This window comes from Rattus norvegicus, chromosome 4 (assembly GCF_021556685.1).
Source record: "Rattus norvegicus strain SHRSP/BbbUtx chromosome 4, alternate assembly SHRSP_T2T, whole genome shotgun sequence".
Lineage (NCBI taxonomy): Eukaryota > Metazoa > Chordata > Mammalia > Rodentia > Muridae > Rattus > Rattus norvegicus.
Window position 1 is genome coordinate 78007002 of NC_141537.1, and position 27568 is coordinate 78034569.

At 46.6% G+C, this 27568-nt stretch overlaps 1 protein-coding gene across 4 annotated transcripts; it reads right to left on the reverse strand.

The window, feature by feature from the left end:
* Zfp777 (zinc finger protein 777) lies at nt 1–27568 on the reverse strand. 4 transcript variants are annotated; one of them, XM_087659021.1, is made up of 7 exons: nt 26610–27126; nt 26256–26310; nt 22484–23341; nt 20630–20756; nt 16456–16569; nt 5234–5485; nt 1–1603 (listed from the first exon to the last, which is right to left on the reverse strand). In XM_087659021.1, the coding sequence occupies exons 3-7, from the start codon at nt 23324–23326 to the stop codon at nt 426–428; spliced, it is 2514 nt and encodes an 837-aa protein (XP_087515147.1). In that variant the 5' UTR covers nt 23327–23341; nt 26256–26310; nt 26610–27126; the 3' UTR covers nt 1–425.

Below are 27568 nucleotides of genomic sequence, written 5' to 3' on the forward strand. Positions count from 1 at the left end.
TCTTTTAAAAATTACTCTATTATTATCAAATAGAACCACAGTATCCAAAAGGTAATTAGAAAGTTCTATTCCCGACTAAATGGCCCTGCATCGCGCCTGCGAGTGGCTGGCAGCCAAATCACTGCCCCCGTGCAGATTGTTTTCATCCATTTTATTGTCAAGGAAATTAACAGCCTGAAGGGGTTCCCCAGGCCCAAGCGCTCCCCCCAGGGGCCCTGGGGAAGCAGGCAACAAGCGACCTGGTTTCACTACCCCGTCCTGGGGAGAAGGGACGGGAGAGGAGAAGGGTTCACAGCAGAAGGGCTTGGGGCGCCCCGCTCCCGCCCACTGAGCTCAGTCTGGGGGCAGCCGAGGTACCTGTCCCAGGGGCCTTAGACCCTTGCACCTGGCTGCGCATCTGGCCGGGGCAGGGGCGGGGCGCATGCTCACTCGCCCGTGTGGGTCCGCAGGTGGTACTTGAGGGACTGTTTGTAGCGGAAGCACTTAGCACAGTGCGTGCAGGGGTAGGGCCGCTCGCCCGTGTGCGCTCGCTGGTGCTCCAGCAGGTGGTGCTTCTGTGTGAAGCGCTTGCCACACTCAGCGCAGTGGTAGGGCCGCTCACCCGTATGGATGCGCCGGTGCTCCAGCAGGTGGTGCTTGCGGATGAAGCTCTTGCCGCACTCAGGGCAGGCGTGCGGCCGTTCGCGCGAGTGCACGCGGCAGTGGTTAGTGAGCTTAGATTTCTCACTGAAGCTCTTCTCACACTCCGGGCACTTGAAGGGCCGTTCACCGGTATGAGTCCGCTGGTGGCGCAGCAGATGCGACGGGCGGCTGAAGCTCTTGCCGCACAGGCTGCAAATGAAGGAGACTTCGTGCTTGCCAGCATGCACGCGCTGGTGGATCACCAGGCTGATATGCAAACGGAAGCTCTTCTTGCATTCTGGGCATGTGTAGGGCCTCTCGCCCGTGTGTGTGATCTGATGCTTGGTCAGGCTTGACTTGTGGCTGAAGCTGCTGTCACACTCTGGGCACTTGTAGGGCTTGGGGCCTCCACCACTGCCTGAGCTAGGCGATTTGGGACGCGGCTTGAGCGAGTGCTTGGGATTGAAGGCTGATCCGCGCTCAGGGGAGGCGTAGCCGCTGCGTACTCGGTGGATGCGCTGGTGCAGCGTGAGTTGCTGCTTGTGGCGGAAGCTGATCTCACACTCGGCACACTCATAGGGCCCCTCCTTAATGTGGTTACGCTGGTGGATGATGAGGTTAATCTTCAGCCGAAAGCTTTTGCCACACTCCATGCAAGTGAAGGGCCGCTCACCACGCCGGTTTCGCTGCTGCTGGCTGGAGTTCCCACGGTTCTCACCCAGATGCCGCTCACCATGCCCATGCCCATGTGTATGCCCATGAATGCTGGGTGCCAGCCTTTTCACTGCTGGGTTGCCTAATTGCAGGGGTGGGGGGCTTTCCTCGCCCTCGGGGGACATCTCCCCAGGGAGGGGAGTCTGGTACATACTGGCCTCGTACCTCCCAGACAGCTGCCCAAGGGATTGCAAGTGCTGTGGCAGCTCATCCTCCTCTTCCTCTTCCTCATCCTCTTCCTGCTCCTCTGTCTTTATCACGATCCCCTCTGCTCCAAGGTTAAAAAGAAAGCATTTAGCTATTGTCTAGAACACCCATATCCTGGATAAGTTCAACATGGCTTCAACCTCACCAACACACTTTGTGCTATACAAGTTCACACACACGTAGACACATGTATTTGTCCACTTTCCTCCTTTCAGGAAATCGAGTTTCCTGTCCCATGATTCCTACCATCAGACAACAACATGAAACCCAGAGCTTCACAGGGTTCTTGGAAAAGAAGAAGGGGTAACGGCTTCTCAGCCTCCTGGCAGTCATAATGGTAAGCTGCTGGAGGACTAGTCTCCAGTGGGGAACCAGCCTCAGGAACTACTACTCCCTGCCTGAGCTTGCCCTTTTCAAGGACTCAGATTTGTGAGCCAGTGAAGCCCTTGGAGCGCCTGGGGCTGAGTACCTGCCAGTGGTTACAGCGTGTACTGCGGACCTGACCTCTTCTCCCTCTGCATGGCTCTGCCTCCTGAGCCCAGCCGGGGTTTTCTCATGGTGCCTTCATTCACCCACCGCTATCATTTCTTCCCTACTACTTCTCAGTCCTTGTCTTCTTTTGTGATCCTGACCTGTGAGTGACATTCAACACCAACTGAGCTTCTCTTTAGGGACATTAGTCTCTGTCTTCTGTGGCGACTTGGAATGTGAGGCAGGTCTCATTGTGCAGCCAGGAACAAGGTGCTTTTAAAACACCAGCCTTAGGCCTGGTGACCTTCAGAGTGCAGTACCTACCACAGATGCATGACTGGTGGATTCCCTTTACCTCCAAGCCCCACTTGTCCCCACGGACCTAAAGAATGCCAAGTTCTACAGGGCCCCTGAGAACCTAAGCAACTTCTAACTCATTTGAATTTCTTCAGGTGATTTTTAGTCAGTCATCTGGAATTTCCTAACCAGTGTTAATTGGAGCTCTTTTGTTTTGTTTTTGAGACAGGGTCTCTGTGTAGCCCTGGCTGACATTGCTGGTCTCTGCCTTGAGTGCTGGGATTAAAGGTATGGGCCACCAAGCTGAGATATTTTTTGGTTTTTGAGAATTAAAACATTCTTCCCTTCCCTTTCCTCTCTCCAAGCTCTCCTTGCTGTCTTTCAAATTAATGGCTTCCTTTGAAGTTGCAATTACATACATATACATGTGTGTCTGTGTGAATATTCCTAAATGTAACCTACTCAGTCTGTAAAATATTACTTGTATATATGTTTTTAGGACTGACCATTTGGTATATCAGATTTTTAAAAATTATCTTTCAATTGTGAATCGTGTGTGGCTCTGTGTGTGTGCATACATATGTATATATACACACACAAATGCAGGAGGCCATGGTGGCCAGAGCTGTCAGATCATCTTGGAGCTGGAGTTACATATGCTGGGAACTAAATTCTGTCCTCTACAAGAATAGTGTGTTCTCTTAACCATCGAGCCACATCTCCAGCCATTTTTTTGATTTCTAATGAGATCTTTTCTAAAGCATTTTAACCTGTCCTCTTAACCTGAGCTGGAAGAGGACAAAGTCAAGCAAGTATGGCCACATTTCACCACTGGGGTATCTAAGCCCAGAAACCAAAGGATGTTTCTAAGTAAAGTAACAGGTCACAGGCCATCTGGTTTGCCTTCACTGACAGGCAAAGTAAAGGAAGCAATGCCTGTGGTATAATGGGGCTCATGTTTTTGTTCAGAGGTGTGTGTGTGTGTGTGTGTGTGTGTGTGTGTGTGTGTGTGTGTGTGTGTGTGTTTTAGAGACTGAGTTTTTCTGCAGTTCTGGCTGTCCTATGTAGATCAGGCTGGCCTCAAACTCAAGAGAGCCACCTGCCTCTTCCTCCCAAGTGCTGGGATTAAAGGGCTTGGGCCACCATGTCCTGTCTTGTTCAGTGTTTTGCGTTTGTTTTTGGTGACTCCTCTGGCACACGTACTGTAGAACTTCTAAAGCAATGGATCTCCCCTTTGGGAGTCAAACCACCCTTTCACAAAGGTTGCCTAAAATTATCAGAAAACATAGATATTTACATTAGGATACGTAACAGTGGCAAATTTACAGTTGTGAAGTAGCCACAAAAATATTTTATGGTCGAAGTCATCACAACCTGAAGAACTGTATTAGAGGGTGCCATATTAGGAAGGTTGAGAAACCTGCTCTAGCGTGTAAACTGCGGTGCTCAGTGGGCAGCACAGGTGTGCTGTGTGAGCCGCAGTCGCACCTGGCCGCTGCGCTCTCATCTGAATGTAAGCATTAGATCCTGATCACTTGACCACGGTTGCCATGAGGTTTTTATTAATTGAAAACATACCGGGGCTGGGGATTTAGCTCAGTGGTAGAGCGCTTGCCTAGGAAGCGCAAGGCCCTGGGTTCGGTCCCCAGCTCCGAAAAAAAAAAAAAAAAAAAAAAAAAAAAAAAAAGAAAACATACCAATTATAACCATGTGGAGGGTACATGCATGTACTCCCAGCACTTGGGAGGCTGAAGCAGGAGGATCAAGAATAATGCCAATCTAAGCTATAACTGGAAACCCGTGGTCTAAAAAACAAACAAACCACAAACATCTAGCCATCCAGTGAGAACTGGGGCAGCAGAAAAGCTGTCATGAAGGATGTCCCAGGATCAGCACCAAGTGCCTTGCTGCAATGCTGCCCTCATGGGGACTGAATGAGGACATGCGATTATGGAGTTAACAAGCTCTATGATGGTATGATTTGTGCCAAATGCCGAAGCAACCTTCCTGCAAAGGCCACTGGACACAGAATCTGTGTGATGCTATACCCAGCCTGGATTTAAACTAATGGAGAGTAAATGAGAGTAGATTTGTTTTAAAAAACAAAAAACAGAAACAAAAAAAAAAAAAAACCCAAAAGCCCCCAAAACCCAAGCTCTATGTCCAGAGTCCACCAAAGAAGACAGGAGTCCCCAGGGCAGGCAGGCAGGCAGCTGTCAATCTTAGCAGCTGCTTAGAGGGGGCTGGGAGTGGGGTGGAGAAGTGAAGGAGGAAAGCTGTGCTGTCTGAATTAGGCGGGGAGAGGCTGGCCAGTTGCAGGGAGACGGACAGGGAGGTGAAAAGGAAGAATTACCCCTTCCTAGGTTGGACTCAGACAAGCTGGCAGAGCCAGTGGACCCTCGTAGCAGCTCACAAGGACTGCCCCAGAGATGTTTTTTAAGAAACATGCTTTTCGGGATTGGGGATTTAGCTCAGTGGTAGAGCGCTTGCCTAGCAAGCGCAAGGCCCTGGGTTCGGTCCTCAGCTCCAAAAAAAAAAAAAAAAAAAAAAAAGAAAGAAAGAAACATGCTTTTCTTGCAGGGGGTTAGCACACACTTAATCCCAGCACCCAGGAGGCTAGCTTGGGCTACTTAGGTAGACTTTTTTCTCAAAATCGACACCCCCCCCCCCAAACAAAGCAAAACGGAAGTAGCAAACTCCAAACTCATAATGGTGCTGGGATGAATGGCAAGGAAGCTGGAGCTCTGCCACTACCTGTATGACCTTGGACATGTTTCTGACCTCATTTGCTTTGAATTCTTGTTTGAGCCAATCTTGAGCAGAACAACTTCTTTGCTAGGTAGGAGATGCTAATACATTCTCAATTTATTAGGACCACGTCCTAGGAGCCGGCCCTCAGCAGCCCCACCCACCCAGAACTTACCCGTGCAGTTTCTCTGCTGCACCAGCATCTGCTTGAGCTCACTGAACTCACTGGAGCCTTCAGTGGACTCCTCTAGCACGTTCTCTTGGTCCTGCATGTCCAGGTCTGGCTGCTCTCCACAGGGGTCACCCAGCTCTGAGTCCTGAAAGCCGTGTTCCTCCACTTGTCCCATCAGCGGCTCTGGTGTCTCCAGACCTTCTGAGCCCTCATCGTTGGTCTGCACCTCGATCTTAATCACGATGCCATCATGTGCTGAGGGAAGGTGAGGACACACAGAGCAGTCATGGCACATCCCCAGGTTTCTACAGTCCTAGCATTTACATTCCAACTGGTCTTTTTTTAAAAAGAGACCCTAAAAAATACAATAGAGTTAATGGTGAGCAGAAAGAATTTTCTGGACACGTTGTAGTCTTGAATGCTAATACAAATTAGAGTCAAATTACAATAGATTAAAACTTTATTCTCTACAAATTGTTTAGAAAATCACTTTACTTTCCAAGTCAGGCAGCCAAAACCCAGTTTTCCTTGTTGGTCTATTCACATACCAAAGACCATAAAAAGGTGAGCTGTCTCCTCACTCTGGCCTGTTTCTGAGAGGCACACTTGCAGGAGGCCCTTCACCTAGACCACATTATCGTCCAGCACACTGCACGACTGTGAGCGGGGTGTTTAGCTTTTGTCGGTTAGATAGAACACCGTTAGATACACGGCTGTAACATTCGAATTTACTTGTTCCAGTCTATAGACCAACTTCAGATGGGCTTTATAGATACAGCATCATTCTATGCAAACAGCGATATGACACATTTGCTCTTCTGTGCCACCTATTTTCTCTAACAATTAGCTTTCTCCTCTCACTTCTCCTTCAGGCCCATGAAGATAGCTCCAGTATTAACCAAAATTGCATCCATGATTATACAGACAATTCACATCAGCTTATATACATTTATTTTTCCTTGGGTCACTGTTGGGGTAAAATAAAACAGCCTCTTTTCCTCCTCTGTGATCAAACATAGAAATTCCTTTATGCTGATTTCCTATGGTGCTAACCACTCTTTAAAATGATGCAAATGTCACACACTCTGGCTCATGCTATAATTTATTAAATTATTCCCAAATGGAAAAACCTTCGGGGGATTGGGGATTTAGCTCAGTGGTAGAGCGCTTGCCTAGCAAGCAAGCGCAAGGCCCTGGGTTCGGTCCCCAGCTCCAAAAAAAAAAAAAAAAAAAAAAAAAAAAAAGAAAAGAATGAAAAGAATGAAAAGAAAAACCTTCAGGTTCTTATCTTTTGCTACAGTAAACAATACTACAACATTTGCTTACACCCCCAATAATAAAAGCGTTGCATTTCCATGAGTCGCTTAGCAATGTGACCACAGAATCCAAAAGTTAAGTATTTTTAATTTTGGTGGATGTTACCAGATTGCTTCTCAATGGCTATGACAGCTCATCCTTCCACTAGGGGATCCTTTCCCCACACCCCTGACAACAATGAATGAATATGCTCATTTTTTTCAACGAATATAAAAAGTGGCAACTTATTTAGATTTTGATTCTATTCTTTTGTTTTGTTTTTGTTGTTTAAAACAAGGTATTGTGTAGCCCTGGCTGGCCTGGAATTCAGAGATCTGCCTGCCTCTGCCTCTGCCTCATGGGTGCTAGGATTACAGGCATGTACCAACAGGCTTGGCTAATGCTATTTCTTGGAGAGGGTAGTTTGAATATAATTTCCCTTATCTATTGGTCCTTTAGAAGGATTTTTGTGTAGTGAGTGCCACCTATTTTTTTTTTCCCCTAGAGATAAGCTTGCCCTTGGGACCCATCAAGAGTATAGGTCACCTTTGGCTGCATGTGCTCCTCAGCACTGGGCTGTCTCTCTAACTCCTATTTTTCACTTTTGAGAGAGGCTCCTGTTAAATTTTCCATGCTGTCTTTGAACTCACTCCAATGTAGTCAGGTCTTAAATTTGTGACCTCAGCCTCCCACACTACCAGTCCTGGTGGTCTGGGTACATTTTGAGTATTTTCTAAAGGTTCACATGCCACCTTTAACACCCCCTGAGACAGAGGGGTGTTAAAGACAGCTAGACCGGGGCCATGGCTCTTGTGAAGGCAGAGATGCTGGCTTAGTCATGACTTTTTCTTCCTCTCATCCTCAGGATACATCTGCCACACTATGATGTGGCTGGGGCTTCTAAGAGTAATGAGGTGATGGCCACAGGCTCTTGGAAGGCAGAACTGTAAGCTTCACAGACTTGCTTTCTTGTCTAGCTTCAAGGGCTTACTCTGCAGCTCAGGCTAGGCTGGAACTCAGGGTAAAGCCCAGGCTGACCTCGAACTTTGATTTTCTTTACCTTTATCTCCCAAGTAATGGGAATATAGGGGCATATTACAAATGCACAACTATTTCCTGTATAAATTACTCCTCCAATCCTCCTTCCTTCAACCTATATCCATTCGTGTTGCTTGTTTTTACCCTGCAAGTCCTATGGGTTGTGCCTTCAAGCCTATATTAAATTATTACATCCTCCCAGAAACATGACTTCCCTAGTTGAATAAACTCCTGAAAGTATTTTACATATTATTCCCTAAAGCAAAATTTAAAAACTATGGTCTCTCTGGACCTTTGTGAATAAACATTTAGGCAAACTGGTCACCATTGTGACCCTTGGGATGCTGGGACAGAGGGATGTTACTAGTTTGAGACCAGCCTGGGATACAATAAGGTGGCCTAAAAAAGTTACAACAAAATGTGATTTGTGGAGTAAATATTGAGATAGAAATAAGCTATTCCCTCAAAACCTAATGTCACCAATGGAATCTAAGATCCCCAGAAGTTTTAAATCCATCATTAATTGCTTTAAAAGTGCTCAGATACTGGGTTCGGTCCCCAGCTCCGAAAAATAGAAAAGAAAAAAAAAAAGAAAGAAAAAAAAGTGCTCAGATAATTCCTCTTCGACAGCTGGGCTCGAATCCCTTTCCTCTCCGAGCCTCTGTTCCCAATCCCACTTTACCCACAGATTGCTATCCTAACAGTTATCCTAACATTTTCACCCTTAGAAGCCTTTTGCTGATTACCTCATCAGCCACAAAAATGCCACTATAAATTGAAAGATAATATTGCCTTCATTTCTAATAACCACAAGATTGTGCATGTTCACTTCTTCCTGGCTGAAGTTATCCTCAGTGATGACTATTCAGAATGATAAACAGCCATCTAATATGGAAAACAAGAAACGCTGGAAATGAATCTCTTCTAAGGACAGGTAAGCTCACTTCGTAGAGAATGAACACAAACTCTTACTACAGGACAGATCAGAGTCAGGCCTGCTCTGTCCTTTGCTTTTCACAGATGCAGGCCCTGTGGAACTCCATTTACAGCAGCATGTGGGTAGGCTGGAGTGTGTGCAGTTAGGAAACACCACTTGATTCTTTGAATTTACCCTGAATTACATGCTACAAAAATCATGTGGTTAACATAGTATCACGAATTGTTCTTAATGACCCATTGGCTGACAGCTGAACTATATTCTTTTAATTTTGTTGAAAGCAAAATATTGGAAAAATCCTAACTTGCAATAGGACTGCCATACAGGTCCAAGGTCCTCTGCCAGTCTGGATGATCTAGGTGGTGACCCAGAGGTTTACACCTCAGAGATCTCCCATGTAAGACTGGTAAGACAGGAGGTGCCTTCTCATCTTTTGTGGTCCTTGGGATGGAACCTGGGATCTCATGAAAGTCAGACACGTGTATCACTAAGCTGTGCTCCCAGCCCACGCTTTACTTTTTAATTTTTGAGACATACACCTTATGTGTAAATAATGAAATCTTATTAGTTTTGTACTAGAGAAAAGCCAGGGTGTGTACATTTTACAACTGACTGAGCTGAGGAACAGCTGTCTGCAGACCTTTGAGGCCTCACATACCCTTGTGAGGGGCTGGGTGGTCAGTCACACAAACCATTAAATGTTCTAGGTCCATATCAACTATGAGCTTTTGCTATTAAATTTTTTGCTATGTAGCCCAGGCTGACCACCTTGAACTTCAGGTTCTCTTGCCACAGGATCACAAGTGCTGGGATTACAGGTCTGTGCTGCTATGCCAATATTTTGTTATTTTATCACAGCTGTCCATTTGCATGCTCTTGTGTGGACACAACCTGAGGGACAATTAGCTGAGTCAGGTTTAGAAGGTGGGACATCTGGAAAAGAGACAGGAACTCTGGGAGAGTTAGGCTCAGGGAGATTTGCCACTGAGACTTGGAGGGAGTTAGATGTACGGAACTGAGGAGAGGTAACTAACCAGCCACATGGTATACACAGAACAGTATGAATGGATTAATATAAATTGAAAGCTAGTTGGGGAGCAAGCCTAGCTCAAGATCCTAAGGCCATTCATAAATAAGTAAGCACCACGCCATTACTCAGGAACTGGGATGGGACAGGAAAAGACCAAACAGCTGCATCACTGAATCTGAGGACCCGGGGGACACACACATGTCACTGTACCTATTTGTGACTGCTTCTCAATCTCTGTAGTCACTTTTTATAAAAACTGTTATGAAATGGGAAAACAATCCTTTGGGCTGATTTTTAATATATAAAGGATTACTTGTTAATGGAGCTTATGCAGTGTTATATTTGAAGAAACTTAGTTAAAATATTCTTTGTTTAGTATTTTTTTGTTCCCTAGGGCAAAAACTTTATATTTCAAATATTTTGGGGGTGTTTTTGGGGGGAGGTTAGGATTAAGTCTAGAGACTTTTGTGTTTGAGTACTGATCTGTAACCTCAGCCCTCTTTATTTTGAGACAGGATCTCTCTGGAATCCTGGTTATCCTGGAATTCACTATGTAAACCAGGCTGGACTTGAACTCACAGAAATCTGTCTGCCAGCTTTCCAGGCACTGTGATTAAAGGTGTGAACCATGGAACCCTGCTCCTTGTTTTTACTTTTTTAAAAAAAGATTTATTTATTTCACATATAGGAGTACACTGCAGCTGTCTTCAGACACACTGGAAGAGGGCATCAGATCCCATTACAGATGGTTGTGAGCCATCATGTGGTTGCTGGGAATTGAACTCAGGACCTCTGGAAGAGCAGTCAGTGCTCTTAACTGCTGAGTCATCTCTCCAAACCCCTCTTTTTACTTTTGAGATAGCAACTAAGTTGTCTAGTCTGGCCTTGAGCTCCAATTTCCTCATCTTCCTAATTAACTTCTAACAGTTTTTAGTAAGCTCACAGGCCTAAGAACACAGCCTTATGTTCATAGTATTTACTGAGTAAAATGCCTCAATATTTCTGTAGTTGATGTGAAACCCAGATAACATAAAATGACTGATTAATCTCAATTCATTAAAAACTTAAAATAATTATAACACAAGTATTAATACTATATATAAAAGTATTCACAAAATTAAGAAAATCTCTTTTATAGATATGACAGATAAGAGATAATACTTTTGGTTTTGTTTTTCGAGAGAGAGGTCTAATTATGTAGTCCAGCCTAGACCTCACAGAGCTCTGTTTACCTCAGTCTTCCACTGCTGGGATAGGTGTGCACCACCATGCCTAGCATGTCACTAATATTTAAAGAACCGACACACCCAGCACAGCCTTTATAGCTTAGCATAGTAGCAGTCGGGAGAGCTAGAGGAGGTAGGATAAGGAGTTCAAGGTCAGCCTGGGGGCTATAACAGAATAAGACACAAAGGTGAGACTTCATGCATGAGTACTACTCTTCTGTTTATACTTGTGGTTCTTTTTTTTTTTTTTTTGTTCTTTTTTTTTCGGAGCTGGGGACCGAACCCAGGGCCTTGCGCTTCCTAGGCAAGTGCTCTACCACTGAGCTAAATCCCCAACCCCTATACTGGTGCTTCTTAAGCTGTGGGTCGTGACCTCTTTGGAGTTGAATGACCCTTTCACAGAGGTTGCATATCAGATAGCTATATTACAATTCATAACAGTATCAAAATTACAGTTATGGAGCAGCAAGAAAATAATTTTATGGTTGGAGGTCACCATAACATGAGAAACTGTATTAAAGGGTTGCAGCATTAGGAAGATTGAGAACCACTGGTTCATACCCATAGCTCCTACAAGTTACACAAAGCTAAAAACCAATTATTGGCCAGGGTGTATGGCATTATTTTCACATTTAGATAAAGGTAAATAGACTGGGGTAGTAGTTGAAGGGCATTTGCCAATATCTAAGTAAATGTTTGTATGTGTATATCCTTTGATCTAGAAAATCCATTTCTGAAAGTTTTAGATCATTGCAGGGATCTATCTACTTATAAGGGTCTTTACTGATGCACTAAAATTGTGAGCCCTGAAGAAAGAACATCTTGTGTTTTGTACAGATGCACCACCTATCCCAATTAAAAAGTCTATCGACAAAGGGGTTGGGGATTTAGCTCAGTGGTAGAGTGCTTGACTAGCAAGCACAAGGCCCTGGGTTTGGTCCTCAGCTCCGAGGGGGGCGACGGGGGACAAAAAAGTCTATCGACTATGGCTTAGACAGGAAATAGAAGGTAGGACACACAGGAGGTAGAAAGAGTGAAAGAGTTCTGGGATAGAGCACGTCTCAAGCAATCCACCTAGGAATACGTGAAATGGACGCATGGCACCTGAGCGTAGATAATCAGACACATGGCAGACTGTAGGTTAACATAAATGGAATATTTTAAGCTATATCTAGTCAGAGAAGAGCCTAGCTAGATGGCCAATGTATTTGTAAATATATTTTGAGTCTGCATCTTATTTCTGGGAGCATGGGGCTAGGAGGAAGAACAGGACATAACTTCAACAGAGCCCCCTAAATGTCTATCAACAGGAGAGTGCTTCTGTATTATCTGAGCTTGTTTTATAGTAGAATGCATTCATTGTAATTTACAATGTATATGTAAGCATATTTATAGAAAACTGGAAAAAAATAAAAAGGTTACTCTTAAGATTTTATTATTATCACCCCACCCCAATCTACCTTTTCCTTAAGACAGGGTTTCAGGTAGCCCAGGCTGGCCTCAAACTCACTCTATAGCCAGGGATTCCAAAGCTTCATGTTTCTCAACCTCCCGTCTCCTAAACACACACCTGTATGTGATTAGACAGGCCATCCCCCTCACCAGCCACTAGGTCCTCATGATGCAGAACCATGGAGGACAGTTAACATTGGTAGCTGGCTCTCTCTTTAGATACGATCATCTTTGCCATTGCCTGGCTCACTGTTTTGTTTTGTTTTGGTTTTTTTTTTTTGGTTCTTTTTTTCGGAGCTGGGGACCGAACCCAGGGCCTTGTGCTTCCTAGGCAAGCGCTCTACCACTGAGCTAAATCCCCAACCCCGCCTGGCTCACTGTTAATGGTCACACATCAGTTCCAAATTCTCCTCAGTTACCACGGCTGTCTAGTTCTATTATTAAAGCACTCACACATGTGGTATTTATTTAGTTTCACCTACTTGTAAAAATTCTAGAACCTTCTGGTGTATCCAGGATGCTTCACAGCTTCCCACTCTGTTTTCAGTTCTCCCGTCTCCTCCTTTCTTTTTTCTTTTGTTTGTTAGGTAGTGGCAGGAGGACCTGAGTTTGAAGCCAGCCTGGTAGACAGTGAGTTCTAGGACAGCCTAGACTACATAAAGAAACCTTATTTCAAACAAAACAAAACAAACAAATAAAAAGGGGGGGTGGTGCTTGTTCTTACAGAGGACTTGGATTCAATTCCCAGCACCCATATGGTGGCTCCAACTGTCACTAACTCCAGTTCCAGTGGATCCAGTGTCCTTTTCTGAACTCCATGGACACCAGGCATGTATGTGCACAAACTTACAGTCAAGCAAAATACGCATACACACAAAATAAAATGTGAGTTTTAAAATTGAGCTGGGGTAGAGAGACCATCTTATTGTTTGTATGAATGTGGTACCTGTTAATAATAAATCTGATGGCCTATTGCTTAGGCAGAAGATAGGGGGTGGGACATCTAGGAGGCAGAAAGGATTCTATGGGAGGCCCAGGCAGGAGATTCACTGGGGGAAGATGTGAAGAGATGGCAACATGGTACAGGTATAACCAGTCACATGATGGAATGGAGATTAGAATAAATGCCATTGTTTAAGTTATGATCTAGTCAGAGAAGAGCCTTGCTATATGGACTACATGTCTGTAAATATATTTTGAGACTGAGGGTTATTTCTGGGCATATGGGGCTAGGAGGAAGAACTAGACTAACTTCTACAGGCCAGGGAGATGGTTAAATGGTTAAAGTGTTTGCTATGTAAGCAACCACTTGGATTCCCAGAACCTGTGCAAATGCTGGTTGGGTATAATGGCCCACGTGTAATCTCAGTGCAAGGAAGGCAGGGACAGGGATATCTAGACTAGGCATATCAGCAAGCTCTGGGTTCAACAGAAAGACCCTGCCTCAATATATAACGTGGAGAACAATTGAGGCGGATTCTTGATGTCACACACAGACATAGGAATTTGCACACACACTACACTCACATACATAAAACCTTAATTAAAATAAAACAAGACTTGGGTTCCTTCTGCTCGACAGATTGCACATCCCCAAATCCTCCAGTTTGCTCTTCACAGACAGTCAGTTCCTCTTTACACCACTAACACTTGACGTCCCAATGACAACCGTCTCTAGTTCAGAGCTCTGCTTGTAAGCTCTGGGCTTTATTCAGCAGCTTCCTCCTTAGTGTCTCGCTGGGATCCCAACCCACATGAGTTCACAGGGCCATTTTTACTCTCCCTCTTCATCTAAGCCTCAAGTCCGTCTTACTTGAGGCTAGGAATCACCCTTCGCTCCCTCCACTCCCTTAACTCACATCCACCAGTCATTAAGTTTTTCTGGTTCAACAGCCAGTCCATATCTCGCAAGTAGCCACTGCTCCCACTGGGCTGTGCCAAGGACTCAAAGTATTGCTGTCTACTAGTTTCCAGTGTCTTCCCTTCAATCAGTTCTTCAAGGATCGAAGAACCTATTTGATATTTAGGTCTCTACTAAAATTTCCATGTTTCAAGATCCATCTTCTTTAATAAATGGTTTTACTCTATTTTTATTCTGTGTATGTGTGTGTGAGCTTTCATGTGTGCAAGCTACCATCATATGCATGTTGAGGCCAGAGGGCATGTTGGTGTTGGCTCTCTCCTCCTATCATGTGCACCCTGGGGACTGAACTCAGCCGCTCATGCTTGGCAGCAAGCACCTTTACCTGTTGTGTCACCTTGCCAGTCTGTATAATGCCCTTTCTGACCCCAAGCTCAGCAGGGTCTTCTGTGCTTTGTCTTGCAATCTGGCTGCTTGTCACAGCTTTATTACAGGAAGTGACTGGTTTTCTGTTTCGTTAAGACTTATTTTGCTTATGTGTACATCTGTGTGCATATAGATGATGTGCACATGTCCTATTCATGAAGATGCTTGGGGAGGTCACACGGCAGTGGATCCTAGAACTGTAATATCAGGTAGTTGTGAACTGCCTGATGTGGGTGCTGATAAGTCATCTCTCCAGGCCAGTGACTGTTTTCATAGAGTACAGATGTGGTTGCTAACAGTGGTCTTCTCCACTGCAGGAAATAAGCCCTAGTGTGAGCAAGAACCTCTTGGGAAACCAGCTACTGACATAGTGCCTTGATATATAAAGCATCTGATGAATTAAATAATAAAGAAACAAGTAAATCTATGGCATAAAAATCCTTCATAATGTGACATCAGAGGTGACAGAGTACACCATATAATATATACATAGTATGTGTTAAACTATATTTTAGATTCTGTTCAATGTTACAGACTCTGAAAGGACATTATTAGGTCAAATATATTGCTTTAAAATATTTAAAACATATATATGAGAACACACATTTTTGCCATGGCTTCTGGCTTGTGTACACAGGGGAAGGGAACAAATGGATGACAACCACTCTGAGTATTTTCAGTCATGTGTTAATATCTGAATTCTCTTTGGGTCTCTTAGGGATCCAAAGCTCTGAGTGCATTTACTGAGGCGATTCATTAAAACTGTCACTCTTGGCATATGTGGAACTAGGACAGTTCTCAGTTTTCTAGATGCCCTGCTTGGTATTGCACTTCTGGGTCTGGTTCAGGGTCGCCTCTACCACCTTCTTGCTAGGGAAAGACACTGGACAGATTACTCCACTATGTGGAAGGCTGATGCCTACTGTCTAAGGTAGCAGTTGCTTGGCTAAGTACTCCACGGCACAGTAGTCGTCTCATGTTACCTGCCCTCCCGACTGATGTCACCTCCAGGGGCTGGAAGGGATGAGTGCAGCAAGCGACACAGTTCAGCAACATCAGGAAGTTTCTCTGAGGCCACTGCCTCTGCAGAAGCTCAGGCCATGGGCACATATATGCCAGACTAAACCCAGCTCAGCACAAAGTGGGCTTGGCCATTTGCTTTTTACTTTCAACCCTTTCAAGCACAGCCCCTGGACATCAAAACTAGCTGGAGCAGCAGCCATATTTCAGGCTTTTGGCCAATTCTCACCTTAACCCTCCCTGCCTCTGAGTTAAATCATAACATCTGTCTGTTGGGGTCTTCAATTGAGCTCCCCAACAGGATTATCTCCTTTCTGCAATCAACAGGATCCCAAATGATGCACTATTACTCCTGATTATTACATATGCCCACCAAGGACAAAGGCACATTTCCACTCAAAAAGGGGGCAAGTGATGCAAGTCCAAAGGAAAATCCCCAAGTCGAGCCTACAAAACTGATGCACCAAGACAGCACTCACAGTGAATGTATGCAGGCTACTGCTCCAACCACTGTGTGAGGAGGACACTGGCTGTAGCTGTGTTTACTGAACCACTGTGACATGTCAATCTCCATGCCTGTTCTCTCTTCTGCAGGAACATGGCCCTTGTATGGGAAATCTAGGAGCTAAGAGCATAACACAAAAATGCACTCTGAGTTTCTTCCTGCAAAAAGGATGATAAGAATGGATCATGTCAACAAAAACAGAAAGGAAACAAAAAAACTGCAAGACAATGAACTTTATGCATTCTCACTTATCAGCTACCTGGGCTACTGGAGACTGTGGGACACTAACCACCTGCAGGCCTCCTTCCTGCAGGGCTTGATACTGTATCACCCTTTCAGGTCCTCTCTGGACCTCAGCAGTGCTCCATACTGGAGCTGCCTGAATACTGAAAGGCCCAGGATGCAGGGCCCTGGGTCACCCATCTGCTACTCACCAGCACTGGGATCCGTGGGCGTCTCGCCCTCCTCAGAGTCCTCTTGCTCCTGCATGGCTGGCCTCTCGCCACGCTCCATCTGTGACATCAGGTCTGGTTTGGATATTGCATAGTCTGGGCAGAAGGGAAGAAAGAAAATATTCTGTGTCCGAGGGAGCACTGTATGCTGTAAGGTATCACCTGTAGGGACATGGCCCAGAATACCCCCTTTGCTGGGGGACAGACTATGCTGGCAAAGAAATGGGCAAGTTTTCAACCTCTTTTTCCTGGGCCCTTTAAGTGTGTGTCTCATGCTGCTGGCAGACACTGAAACTTGCACAGGATCATGACAGTTGAAATTATATGAAGTAAAAACTTAACCCTGATAAAGTGTAAACTTTATAAAACAAAATACAGATAAGAGTTCCTTATATTAAAAAGGGTTGCCAAGCATGACGACTCATGCCTGCAATGTCAGCATTTGGGAGGTAGAAAGAGAACTTCTGTGAATCCAGTGCCAATTTGGGCCACAGACTGAGATCCTGTTCCAAAAACCAAGAGTTCAGATGTGGTGGCACACACCCTTATCTCAGCACTGGGGAAGCAGAGGTAGGCAGAGCTCTGTAAGTTCAAGATTAGGTTGGGCTGCTTAGTAACTTTGTGGCTGGCCAAGGCTACAAGTGAGACACTGTCTCAAAATAAAATAAAATAAAATTAAAATTAAAAACAGAAAAAAAAAGAAAAAAGAAACGAGCAGACATGAGGCTTAGTGACAAAGTATGTGTTTAACATGTATGGGACCCTAGGTTCAGGTCCTTATACTCCTCAGAACGTTTATAGTTATTTTGAAATAAAAAGAGGAGGAAGTATTAGAAACACACATACATATGCATCATATATGTAAATGTTAATATTCATAACTATATAAAACAACCCTCATAATTAGTAGAAAATCAGAGCAAAAGATGAGTAGATAATTTGTAGGGACAGACAAATGACTAGTAATTATATAACACAGATGCACAAGTTTATTAATCACCCCAGAAATACACTCGAATAAAGATAGTACCATTTCTTTCATCTATCGAAAGGACAAATATTTGCTTAGATTAAGTACTCAGGGTGTAGAAAGATCAGGAGTTCAAGGTCAGCACATTTGAGGCCAGGCTGGGTTACATGATCTTGTCTCAGAAAAACAAAATAAAACAAACACAAAGATATTAAGACAGAATAAACTGGGCATGGAGGGATGGTATCCGCATGTACAAGCAGACGAGACTGGTTCAGCTGCTTAGGAGACCCCACAGTGTGCATCCTCTATTCCACAACCTACTTGGTATCTGTCGTATCAGACACTAGGTCACTGCACACATACGTAAGGCTGTTTACCACAACATTCTGCAGCGAAAGAGACAGAAGCACTCACGGATCAGCAGCAGTGCAGTCAAAAGCCAGAGTTCAGGGGGTCAAAGAAAGGCCAGGGGTTAAGAACACTTGTTTTTCTGGTACATAACCTGGATTAGGTTCCCAGCATCCACATGATGGCTCACAAATACCTGTAACTCCAGTTCCAGGGGACCCAGCATCTTCTTCTGGTCTCCATGGGCACCAGGCATGCACATGACACACATGTCATACATGGAACATTAAAACAACAAAAACCAAAACGTTTGCCTGGATACTGAACTTTCTTTCCAAGGATTGTGGCCTATAGGTGCTGATAAAGGTCCCCTGGTCTATCATGCGGTACTGTAAGTGAATGGTTGCCTTTGGGTAAACTCCACACTGCATGTATAACAACAGGACATACACCGTGTGTATGTTTATACATGTACAGAACATGAGCGAGGCTCCTGGTGGCTTCCTCTATGGGGTGGCACTCTGTGAGGTATCACGGGTGAGTGCATAGGAGTCGCTCTTTATTATGTTATTATAAATTGCTAGGTTTTCATAATTGCATATGTATTTAAAAAGCATGTATTTCTAAAAAGTAATGCTAGCCCATGGAAAGTTCTATCTAAAATTAATTATTCTTGCCTGAATCAATTATTTTTAAAATATTACGTTTTTAACTTAATTTTTTGGAGATTTTACTTCTACTTTATGTCTAAAGGCATTTAGCCTACATGTCTGTCTGTCCACCACGTGTATGGTGCTTACAGAGGCAAGAACAGTATAACAGATCCTTTAGAACTGAAGTTACAAATGGTTGTGAGCCACCAATGGATGCTGAGAACCAAATATAGGTAGGTCCTCTAGAAGAGCGGCCTGTGCTTTTAAATGTTGAGCTCGCTCTCTTTCTAGTCAGACCCTTACTTATTTTTACCTTACATGCCCAACAGTGCACTCAACATTTAAACCTTTCTCTCTCTCACTTGTGTGTTCGCGGGTTTAGGGAGAGGATGTGCAGGTGTGCTCACCTGTGCACATACATGGAAGGCAGAGGCTTTATCTTTCACTTGCCTCCATATTGTGAGATAGGATCTCTCACTGAGCCTGACGTTGTTTTGACTTGACTGGCTAGACAGTAAAAAGACAGTAAAGCCCCAGGCATCTGCTTGTCTCCACACCCCCGGCACTGCATGCATGCATACACACACACACACACACACACACACACACACACACACACACACACACACACACACACGGAGGTGTCTGGCTTTTATGTGAGTGGTGGTGAGCTGAACTTAGGTTTCCTGTGCTTGCACAACAAACTTTTTATCTGCTGACTCATCTCACCAGTCCCCTCAGATTTTTCTTTTGTCTATGTAAAAAAATTCTATATGCAAGAGAAAAGGATACCTGAGGGAAGAAAGTCCAACTTCCTAGTTTTCTGTCCTTTCATGTTTTCAATGAAAAGAAGAATTGATAGACACTGGCATAGACAGATTTTGGTGAGACCAGGACTTCCTGATGGGGACCAGGATCCTGGGGCCACAGGCCTAAGTGATAGCGTTCAGTTGTATGAGTAAGAAAGCTAGATCTGTAATCTTGTCATCAGTCCCTCAGTACATGTCACTCCTGGGAAGCATTTCACACCCTCCTGGCACACAATAGATCCTCAGTACATTTGTTTCCTTCTAGTCTTTTCCCGTCTTCAATGACAGTTTGCTAGACAAATGACTGTTTTAAGCAGGGTGCATGGGAAAATGCTGATGGCGAGAGGCCACCACAGTCTAGCCTGCTCTTTCTCTGCTGCCCCAAGCAGTAGTGTGGAGTCTTCATGGACAGACTGTGCCTGCTTGTGCCATACTGACATACAAGGGGACACAAGAGGCTTTTGTCTGTATTTGTGTTAAGTCTTTTTAAAAGAAAAAATTTATTTTAAATTACATGTATATGTATGTTGTGATTCCAGAAGAGATTCAGATCCTCTGGAGCTGAAGTTACAGGTGGTGGTAGGCGACCTGATGTCTATGCTGGGAACTTTTAACCACTGAGCAATCTCTAGCCTGTCTGTGGCATTCTTTAAGATTCTGTCTGTAGGGCTGGGAAGATAGCTCAGATGGTAAAGTGCCTGCCCGGTAAGAATAAGAACAAGGGTTTGATTCCCAGCACTCATGTAAATTTGGATGTAGTGCCAGTTTGTGACCCTAATGCTGAAGGGATGGGGACAGAGAGGGAGGGAGGCAGGCAGGCCCCACAAGCACTCTGACTAGGCAGTCTAATCATCGTAAAAACTAATGAGGAGAGCAAAGGAAGCTGAAGTTTGACACTGACCTCTGGCTTCCACATGCACACATGCATACGCTCCAGTATACATGTACACACAAAACAAGTAAAATTCTGTTTGAAGCCAGGGAGGTAGTGCATGTGTATGATCTCAACATTCAGGACGTGGAGGCAGCAGAATTCTGAATTCAAGGCCAGCCTTACTCAACTGTAAGACCCTGTTAAAACCATCTGCTGGGCAAGATAGTGCATGCTTATAGTCCAGCACTAGGGAGGTAGACACTGGAGGAGACTAGTGAGTTTGAGGCCAGCCTGGTCTACACATCAAGTTCCAGGCCAGTCAGGGCAGTCCTATCTCAAAACAAAATAACACATACACACAAACCCAAACAAGTGCCATACCCCAAACAACCAAATAAAACCAAAGCCAAACAAATATTTGCCTTTCCCCCTGCAAGAGCTTCTGTTCACATTTCCTACACACAGGCCTCGCACCCACGTCACGGTCCTTTGCTCTTACCCATAGAGACCAGAGACTCATAGTTGCCCCTCATTACATTCTTGTAGAGCTCCTTTTGCCACTCAGAGAGATTTCCCCATTCCTGCTCAGAGAAATGGACGGCGACATCATCAAATGTGACAGGAACCTGAAACCAAACAACTGGGTCAGGAAAGACCAAACTGATATCACCGTAGATGGCCAAACCCCACTCCCTCTGTTTAGGACTAGAGAGGGAAACCTTCCTCCCCTGCACTTGCTCAGGGCTGTGTGCTGTACGGAGCTTTAACAACACCCTGCTGAAAACTGGCCACATCCCTGGCCAAGGAGTGGAGGACTCATCTTGCCTGGATCCTTCCACTAACTTTAAAACATAGAGCACCAGGAACACCAGGAAACCTGCTGAAAATGTAGACTCTTGGGCCTCATCCTGGACCTTCAGAGATCAGTAAGCCTTTAGTGAGATCCTAGAGTTCTAATGTACAACAGCTTTCAAGAAGAAATGGCTTACAGACTCAGTCTGTTTGTTACAAAAAGAAAACTGGTCTGCACTCATGTTCCTTTAGAACCTTCTAGAAAATAAGATTAAAGCCTATTTCTTAGCTCCTTAAGGATACTTCCTGAAATCAATTTTACTGAAATTAAGGATTTATAAGTAAACTGACAAAAAGACTAAACAGAACAAAACCTAAGAGTTAAACTATATTTTTCTCCCTGTCCAGCCTGATGGCAAACAATTAAGCACTGCTCATAGATACAATTGTCCCTTAGTACCTGCAAGGAGTTGGTTCCAGAACCCTCAGGATACCAGAGTTGGCAGATGCTGAAGTGTGTGTGTGTGTGTGTGTGTGTGTGTGTGTGTGTGTGTGTGTGTATGTATGTATGTGTATATATATATCTATATATATATATGCACAATATTTGCATAAAACCTATAAAAAGCTCCAGCACTTTAAGACATCCAATGATGCTAAGCAATTCTGCCCAAGGTGAATACTGGGTGTGGTTGAAATCTATATTCAGGGCTAGGAAAAGTGTTCATGTTCAGTGCACATATAATTTTCTTTTTTCCAGTGTTGTGAGAATTTTAGTTTCTTAAAAAAAAAAAACACAGAAATAGGAGTGTGTTTTCATTTTAATCCTAGGTGTGGGATATGTGGCTGCTTCGGATTGTCCACAGCAGCTGACTATGATTTGCCAGACTGCGTGAAGTCTGAAATTCTGGAAACCTTTCATAGGGTTTGTAAATGCCAGCTCCGAGGGGCAGGGTGGGTTGTTGGTTGCTGTTGGTTTCAGTTTGTTAAAAAATAGTCTTGTAAAGAAGAAACAAGAATTAGCTATCCTGGTAGTGAAGATCAGACTTGCCCCAAGGAGCTCAACAATCCAAATCAGCAGGAAGTAGTCTAACGAGAACATCGCCCTCTCCCTCTATCCTTTTCTCTCGCCTGTCTAGGGTTTGGGTTGAAAGGGTGGAGAAGGGTAGAAGAATAAAGAACCCACAAATGCTGGCCACAATATTAACCAGAGTGGCCAGAAACCACCAGCAGAATCAGTGTGGAGGGCAGACTGACAGGACATGCTCTCTGTCAGCCCTCACAGACCTCTCTCTGCATCCTATCTCAGGCTCTGGGAAGGGCTTTACTCACCCATCTCTGAATGGACTTTTCTACCAGTTTGTGCTTTTACCAACAGGGAAATAATTTGCTTTTAGTGTGCCTCATTCTTGGTGAAGCAATACTGGAAGGCAAGGACACTTGCTCCTTGTTTTTCCTTTTCCAACCATCACTTTCCCTTTCTTTCAACCGAACTAAATCTCTAAGCCATAGTCCCCTGCAGATGGGAAGCCTTGGGAAGCCCCCAATGGAATGGGTGTACCTTGGGAACTTCTCCGTTGCTGCCTGGGGGTAGCCGCAGGATCCAGAAATTTCTGTTTTTTAGCAGATTCTCCATGTTCTCCAGGCGCCGCTGCAGCAGCCCATACTCCTGCAGCAGGGTCCCCAGTACAACCCACTTACTCTCCAGATGATTTGCGAACTCCACAGCTGTTCTCTCACAGTCTGCTATCTTCTTCTCATTTGTCCCTGTCCTGCTCTCCAGAGTCAGTAGTCGCATGGCCTGGGCCTCCAGTTTCCTCTCCACTGCTTGTACTGCAGCCCACACGGCCAAGCGAGTGATCTCTGCGGTGGGCAGTGGCTGTTCCTTCTGGGCTGCAGAAGAGGTATGGAAGGGAGTGTCCTTTTGTAAAGTGGGACTCTGGAGCAAGGGGTCCATGTCGGTCTCGGGAACTGTGGGTGACAGAGTCAGCGAGTCTTTCTCAGGAGCTTCAGGAGAGTGGAGTGGAGCGTCCTGATGGTGGGTGGAGTGGGAGAGGAAGGGGATCCCTTGACCAGCAGCTGAAGGAGGGGAGTGAGTTTCTTCCTGGGAAGCCAGGGATACCTGGTGAGGTGTGTCTTGCTCCGAAGTGGCAGGACACAGGAGTGAAGGTCCTTTCTGGAGAACATGTGACATCTGGCCGGATGTCTCTTGCTTAGGAGGACTGTCAGTCTGGGGCAGGGCAGCTTGCTGGGGAGCAGTGGGAGACAAAGGAGAAATTTCTTTGGGGGGAAGGATGCAAGACGAGAACACAGTTTCTCTAGGGAGCCGGGCAGGGGCCTGATGCACAGACTCTTCGTGTGGAATTCTGGAGAATGACAGAGGTGATGAGCGGTCGTCCTCCATGTCCAGCTGCTGGACCTGTGTTAAGGAGAGAAGGAAAGACAGGATTGAAGGTCACAGTGTCCAGATGGCAAAAGAAACCTAAGAGACAAGCATTCACACTAAAAGGTTCTCAGTGTTTGAAGCAATAAGACACAGTCCAAAAGAGTAGATCTCTTCCAAAAGTGGCACTGATCTAGACATCAATGCTATTAGGAACACCACATAGAAAATGGCTATGCTACCTTCTGTTTTCTACAGAGCCATCTTTCCCCTACATGTTCCAAAAGTGATGAAGAGCATACAGGAAGTGAAGGGTACTGGGAAGAAATGAGAACACTCTGCTGTTGGCTCCGTCAATGCCCACTGCTACCCCATATACTTGAGCCTGCCCATCTGACTATGCCTTCATCTGGGAAAGGCTGCAGAGGCCACATGGACCTGTGGTATTGCAACTGGCTTTTGTTACAAGTGATGGACAGTGAGACATGATGAGGGCTAACGCAGGAGCCCAGGTTTCCTAGGTAGATGGTCCACTGGGGCAGGGGTACACTGCTGGGCTGGGCTCCCATATTGTGGTTCTTGAGGGAGGGAACAGGAAGAAAAGGCCTGTGGTGGCTGAAGCCATGAGACATTAAACTAGTTTTGAGTATGACAAGAACGTTGGGGACTGAAACAGAAGATGCATTTTCTTTTGGCACTCTGGTTCCCATCTCGCCATAACCATGTTAAAATCTTAAACCACCAGGGAGGTGAAGCCCAGTTCAGTTACCTAGCCATTCAATACCTTTACTGGATCTGAGCGGAATTTTTCCATGACAATTTTTGTTCTTTTCTTCATAATATTCCTTCAAGGAATCTGTTCAGTTTCTATGCTCCCTATGAGTGTTCTGTAAGGAAGGTAATTAAAACTTATGTTCTTCACTTGAAAATTAGCATATCCCTTATGTACAGTCTTAGAGTGTGTGCTCAGTAAATGCCTGTTGAATGAGTCAGCCGATAAGTTAAAAAAATTATCAAGAGAGTAATGAGGGTCCTTTTGCCATCTATCAGAGACTTATCTAAATCCACTTCATACCTTCCATAGCTGTCTTTCTTAGTTTGCTCATTGGTTCACATACAGGTGACTCAGTAAAGCAGCATCCTACTTTTAAGCCAAAGACTGGGGATCTTGAGACCTTGTCTACTAAAGATCTTTGAAAAAGCCAAACCTCTGTTATATGGGAGCTCATCAGCAGAATAAATATTTAGGATTTATTATGTGCCATAAACTGTGTTAAGCATTTTAAAAGACTATCTCATTTAAACCTTACAAAATCTGATGAAACAGGTACTACTGGAATTATTATCCACACTTAGCCTACAAAAACACTGAAAATAGGAGAGGCTATATCTACCTTGCCTCAGGTAACACAGACTCCAGAGACTGTAAGTGACCTCTAGGCCTCAATTATAGACAGAGGCAGCTGATAGGTTTGAGTCCTGAGTCAAAGGCTTGGTGATTAAACGGACCTATGAGAGACTTACTATAATAAGCAGTCATGCTGGGATGAGGGCCCTATCCCTTAAAGATATACTGTTTATTGTGGTGTCAAGAACCCCCTAGGAAGCCTAATGCAAGTGATGAGGTCTCAAAATACATAACAGATGAGAGATTCTGCAAACCTTGAAAGAGTTCAAAGACCCCTAACTCTCAACCCTTCTCTGTTAGGTTGGTAGCAGACTAGACAGCTCCCTTAGGTGGAAGCCTCACATCACACAGCTAAAGGAGCCAACACAATAGGCATATTAAGACAGTCTGCCTGAGGGAGGACTAGGGTATTTGCCTGCAATTAGTAGGGAGAGGGGAAAATACCTGGAGGGCAGGTTAGGTGTCAGAGTAACACAGGGCTTTACCTCAAACAAGGAAAAAAGCCAGCAGGGCAAGACATCTTTATTAACCACCTGAACCAGAGCTCAAAAGAAAATGGTATTTTTTTCCCCCTCCATTTAGGGATTTGGAATACGGGAAAGGGGTGAGGGGTCACAATGTATGCTCCCTCCCCACTACCTAAGTCCTGATACAATGTCATCAGTTTCCAGCAAACCTGTGGCTTGATCTTACCCTCAAACAAACATATCTAAATCGAATAAGCTCAAATTCTCAAGCTGCTGCTAGCTGCTAGCAGGAGAGGAACGTTAGAATTCCTCTGCGCCACATTTCACAGCTTCTACCTGTCTTTTTCCTCCCAGCCCTTGTGTGGTTAGTGAATAGGAGCTCCAGGATCCATGCTACCATACTAGAAACATGCATAACGACACACATCTGACTTTTTTTTTTAACAAAAGCTGTGCCATTTTCTTACATGACCCAGGATGGTTCACTCAGAATTACATGCCATGAAACGATGTTGAAGACTTAAGCCCAGAGGTAGGAATGTTAGAAAAAAAAAAACAACCCCTTCATTTTATTTCCCAGGAGTTTTGTTATAGTTATTTTAAGAACTGTGAGGCTTTTAGAAAGCCATCTATCCCATCTCTTCCAGTATACATGGAAACAGGCTCAAAGGCACGGACTCCCATGCAGCAAACCTGCCTAGCACAGCCAGGGTGCCTCAGAGAGCATGTTTGGTGGAAGGGCATTTAATTATTGAATGGCCCTCGGAAGAGGCACATCAACCTCCTAGCCTCTCACTCGCCAGACCCCATTTAATCGTACCCCAAGTTTGACTCGGGGTGCTCCTGACGCAGAGGCTATGGATCACACCGTTAACCACGCCGGAGTCGCTGGGCTGGGCGCTGCCCGGCCTTCCCCTCCTCCCCCGACGGGCCGTAGCCCGTGCTCGGTCAGCTCAGGCTGCCCACCCCGGTGAAGCCGCCGCCAGCGCCGCCCCTCCCCGTCCAGGCCCGCAGCACGCTGGGCAGGCCTCTATGGGGCTGCGGGCACCCAGCCCGGGCCGACTCGCTACGTGACCTTGGGGCAGGCAGAGCAGGTCGCCGCCGGGTGTCCGTGCCTCAGTGTCTCCGCTCTGCGAAATGGGAGAGCCGCGTCAGCACCGCGCCCAGGCCGGGAGCTGTTCCGCGGGGCCGAGCTCTGCGGAAAACGTGCCGCCGGCCACCCCGACGGACGCAGCGCCGGCTCCGCAGCCAGGGAGCGAGCGCGCCGCCCGCGCCCCACCTCGGGCCGCGTGTCCGGGAGCCGTGCGGCCGCGCAGCCTCGCACGGACGGCCGCCGCTCCCGCCCGCCCCGGCCGGCCTCCCCCCCAGGGGGCGCGCGAGCCCGCCAGGGCGCCCCCTCCCCGCTAACGTCGCCGCGCTCGGCCCTTACCGAGACCCCAGGCCGGGCCGCCGAGCCCGGAGCACGCAGGCAGTCCCCGGGGCCCCGAGGCCGCGCGTCCGTGCGCGCGCGGGCTGCCCTCCCCGGAGCCGGGGCCGCCTCGGCCATGGCCCCGCGCCGCCCGGCCCGCGCCGCGCGAGTCCCCGCCGCCGCCGCCGCCGCCGCCGCGCGCAGCCCCACGCAGGCCCGGCGCCGTGGGCGGGCTGGCAGTGCGGCGCGGCCTGGCCTCACCCGAGCTGCGCGACCGTCGGGCCCCGGCCTGCTCGGGGCTGCGCTCGGCGGGCGGGCGCGGGCGGCGGTGGCGGCGTCGGAGCGCGGCTGTGCGGGCTGCGCCCCGGCGGCGAGCTGGGCCCCAGCGTTCTGAGGTCGCCCCCGGCGCGCTCGCCCGCCCCGAGCGGCCGACGCTGCGACCCCGGCTGCGGCCCGGGTCCCAGCTGCGAGCTGCGCGGCCGTCCCGGCGCCTCTTCAGCAGGGGAGCTACACCGCAGCTGCCATGTTGCTACAAACTGCATCCTGGGAGGCATGTCCCTCTCAGGCGTTTCAAGAGGAGCGCTCAGAGGCTCGTCGGAGGCGGCCGGAACCCAGACAGCTCCATCTACAGCCGGTAGGAGCGAACAGTGAGGCGCGGGCCGCCGCGGCGCCGGACACGCCCTGAGCCCGTCGCGGCTCCCGGTCCCTCGCGGCTCACCTGGCGTCTTGGCGGCCCGGCGCCCTCGGGCCAGTCCGCGGCGGGCGGCGGCGGCGGCGGCGGCGGAGGCGGCGGAGCGGAATCCGGGGCGCGCGGCCCGCGCGGCGCGCTGGGTCTGGAGGCGGGCCGATGGGCTCCGACAGCCTTCCGCCCGCGGCCGCCTGCGCGTCTCAAACCCAGGACCCGGTCGTTGGCTTTCAAAACCTGCGCTCACAAAGGGATCGGAGAGAGCCGTCACACCAGAGAAAGCCGGAGTTCATGT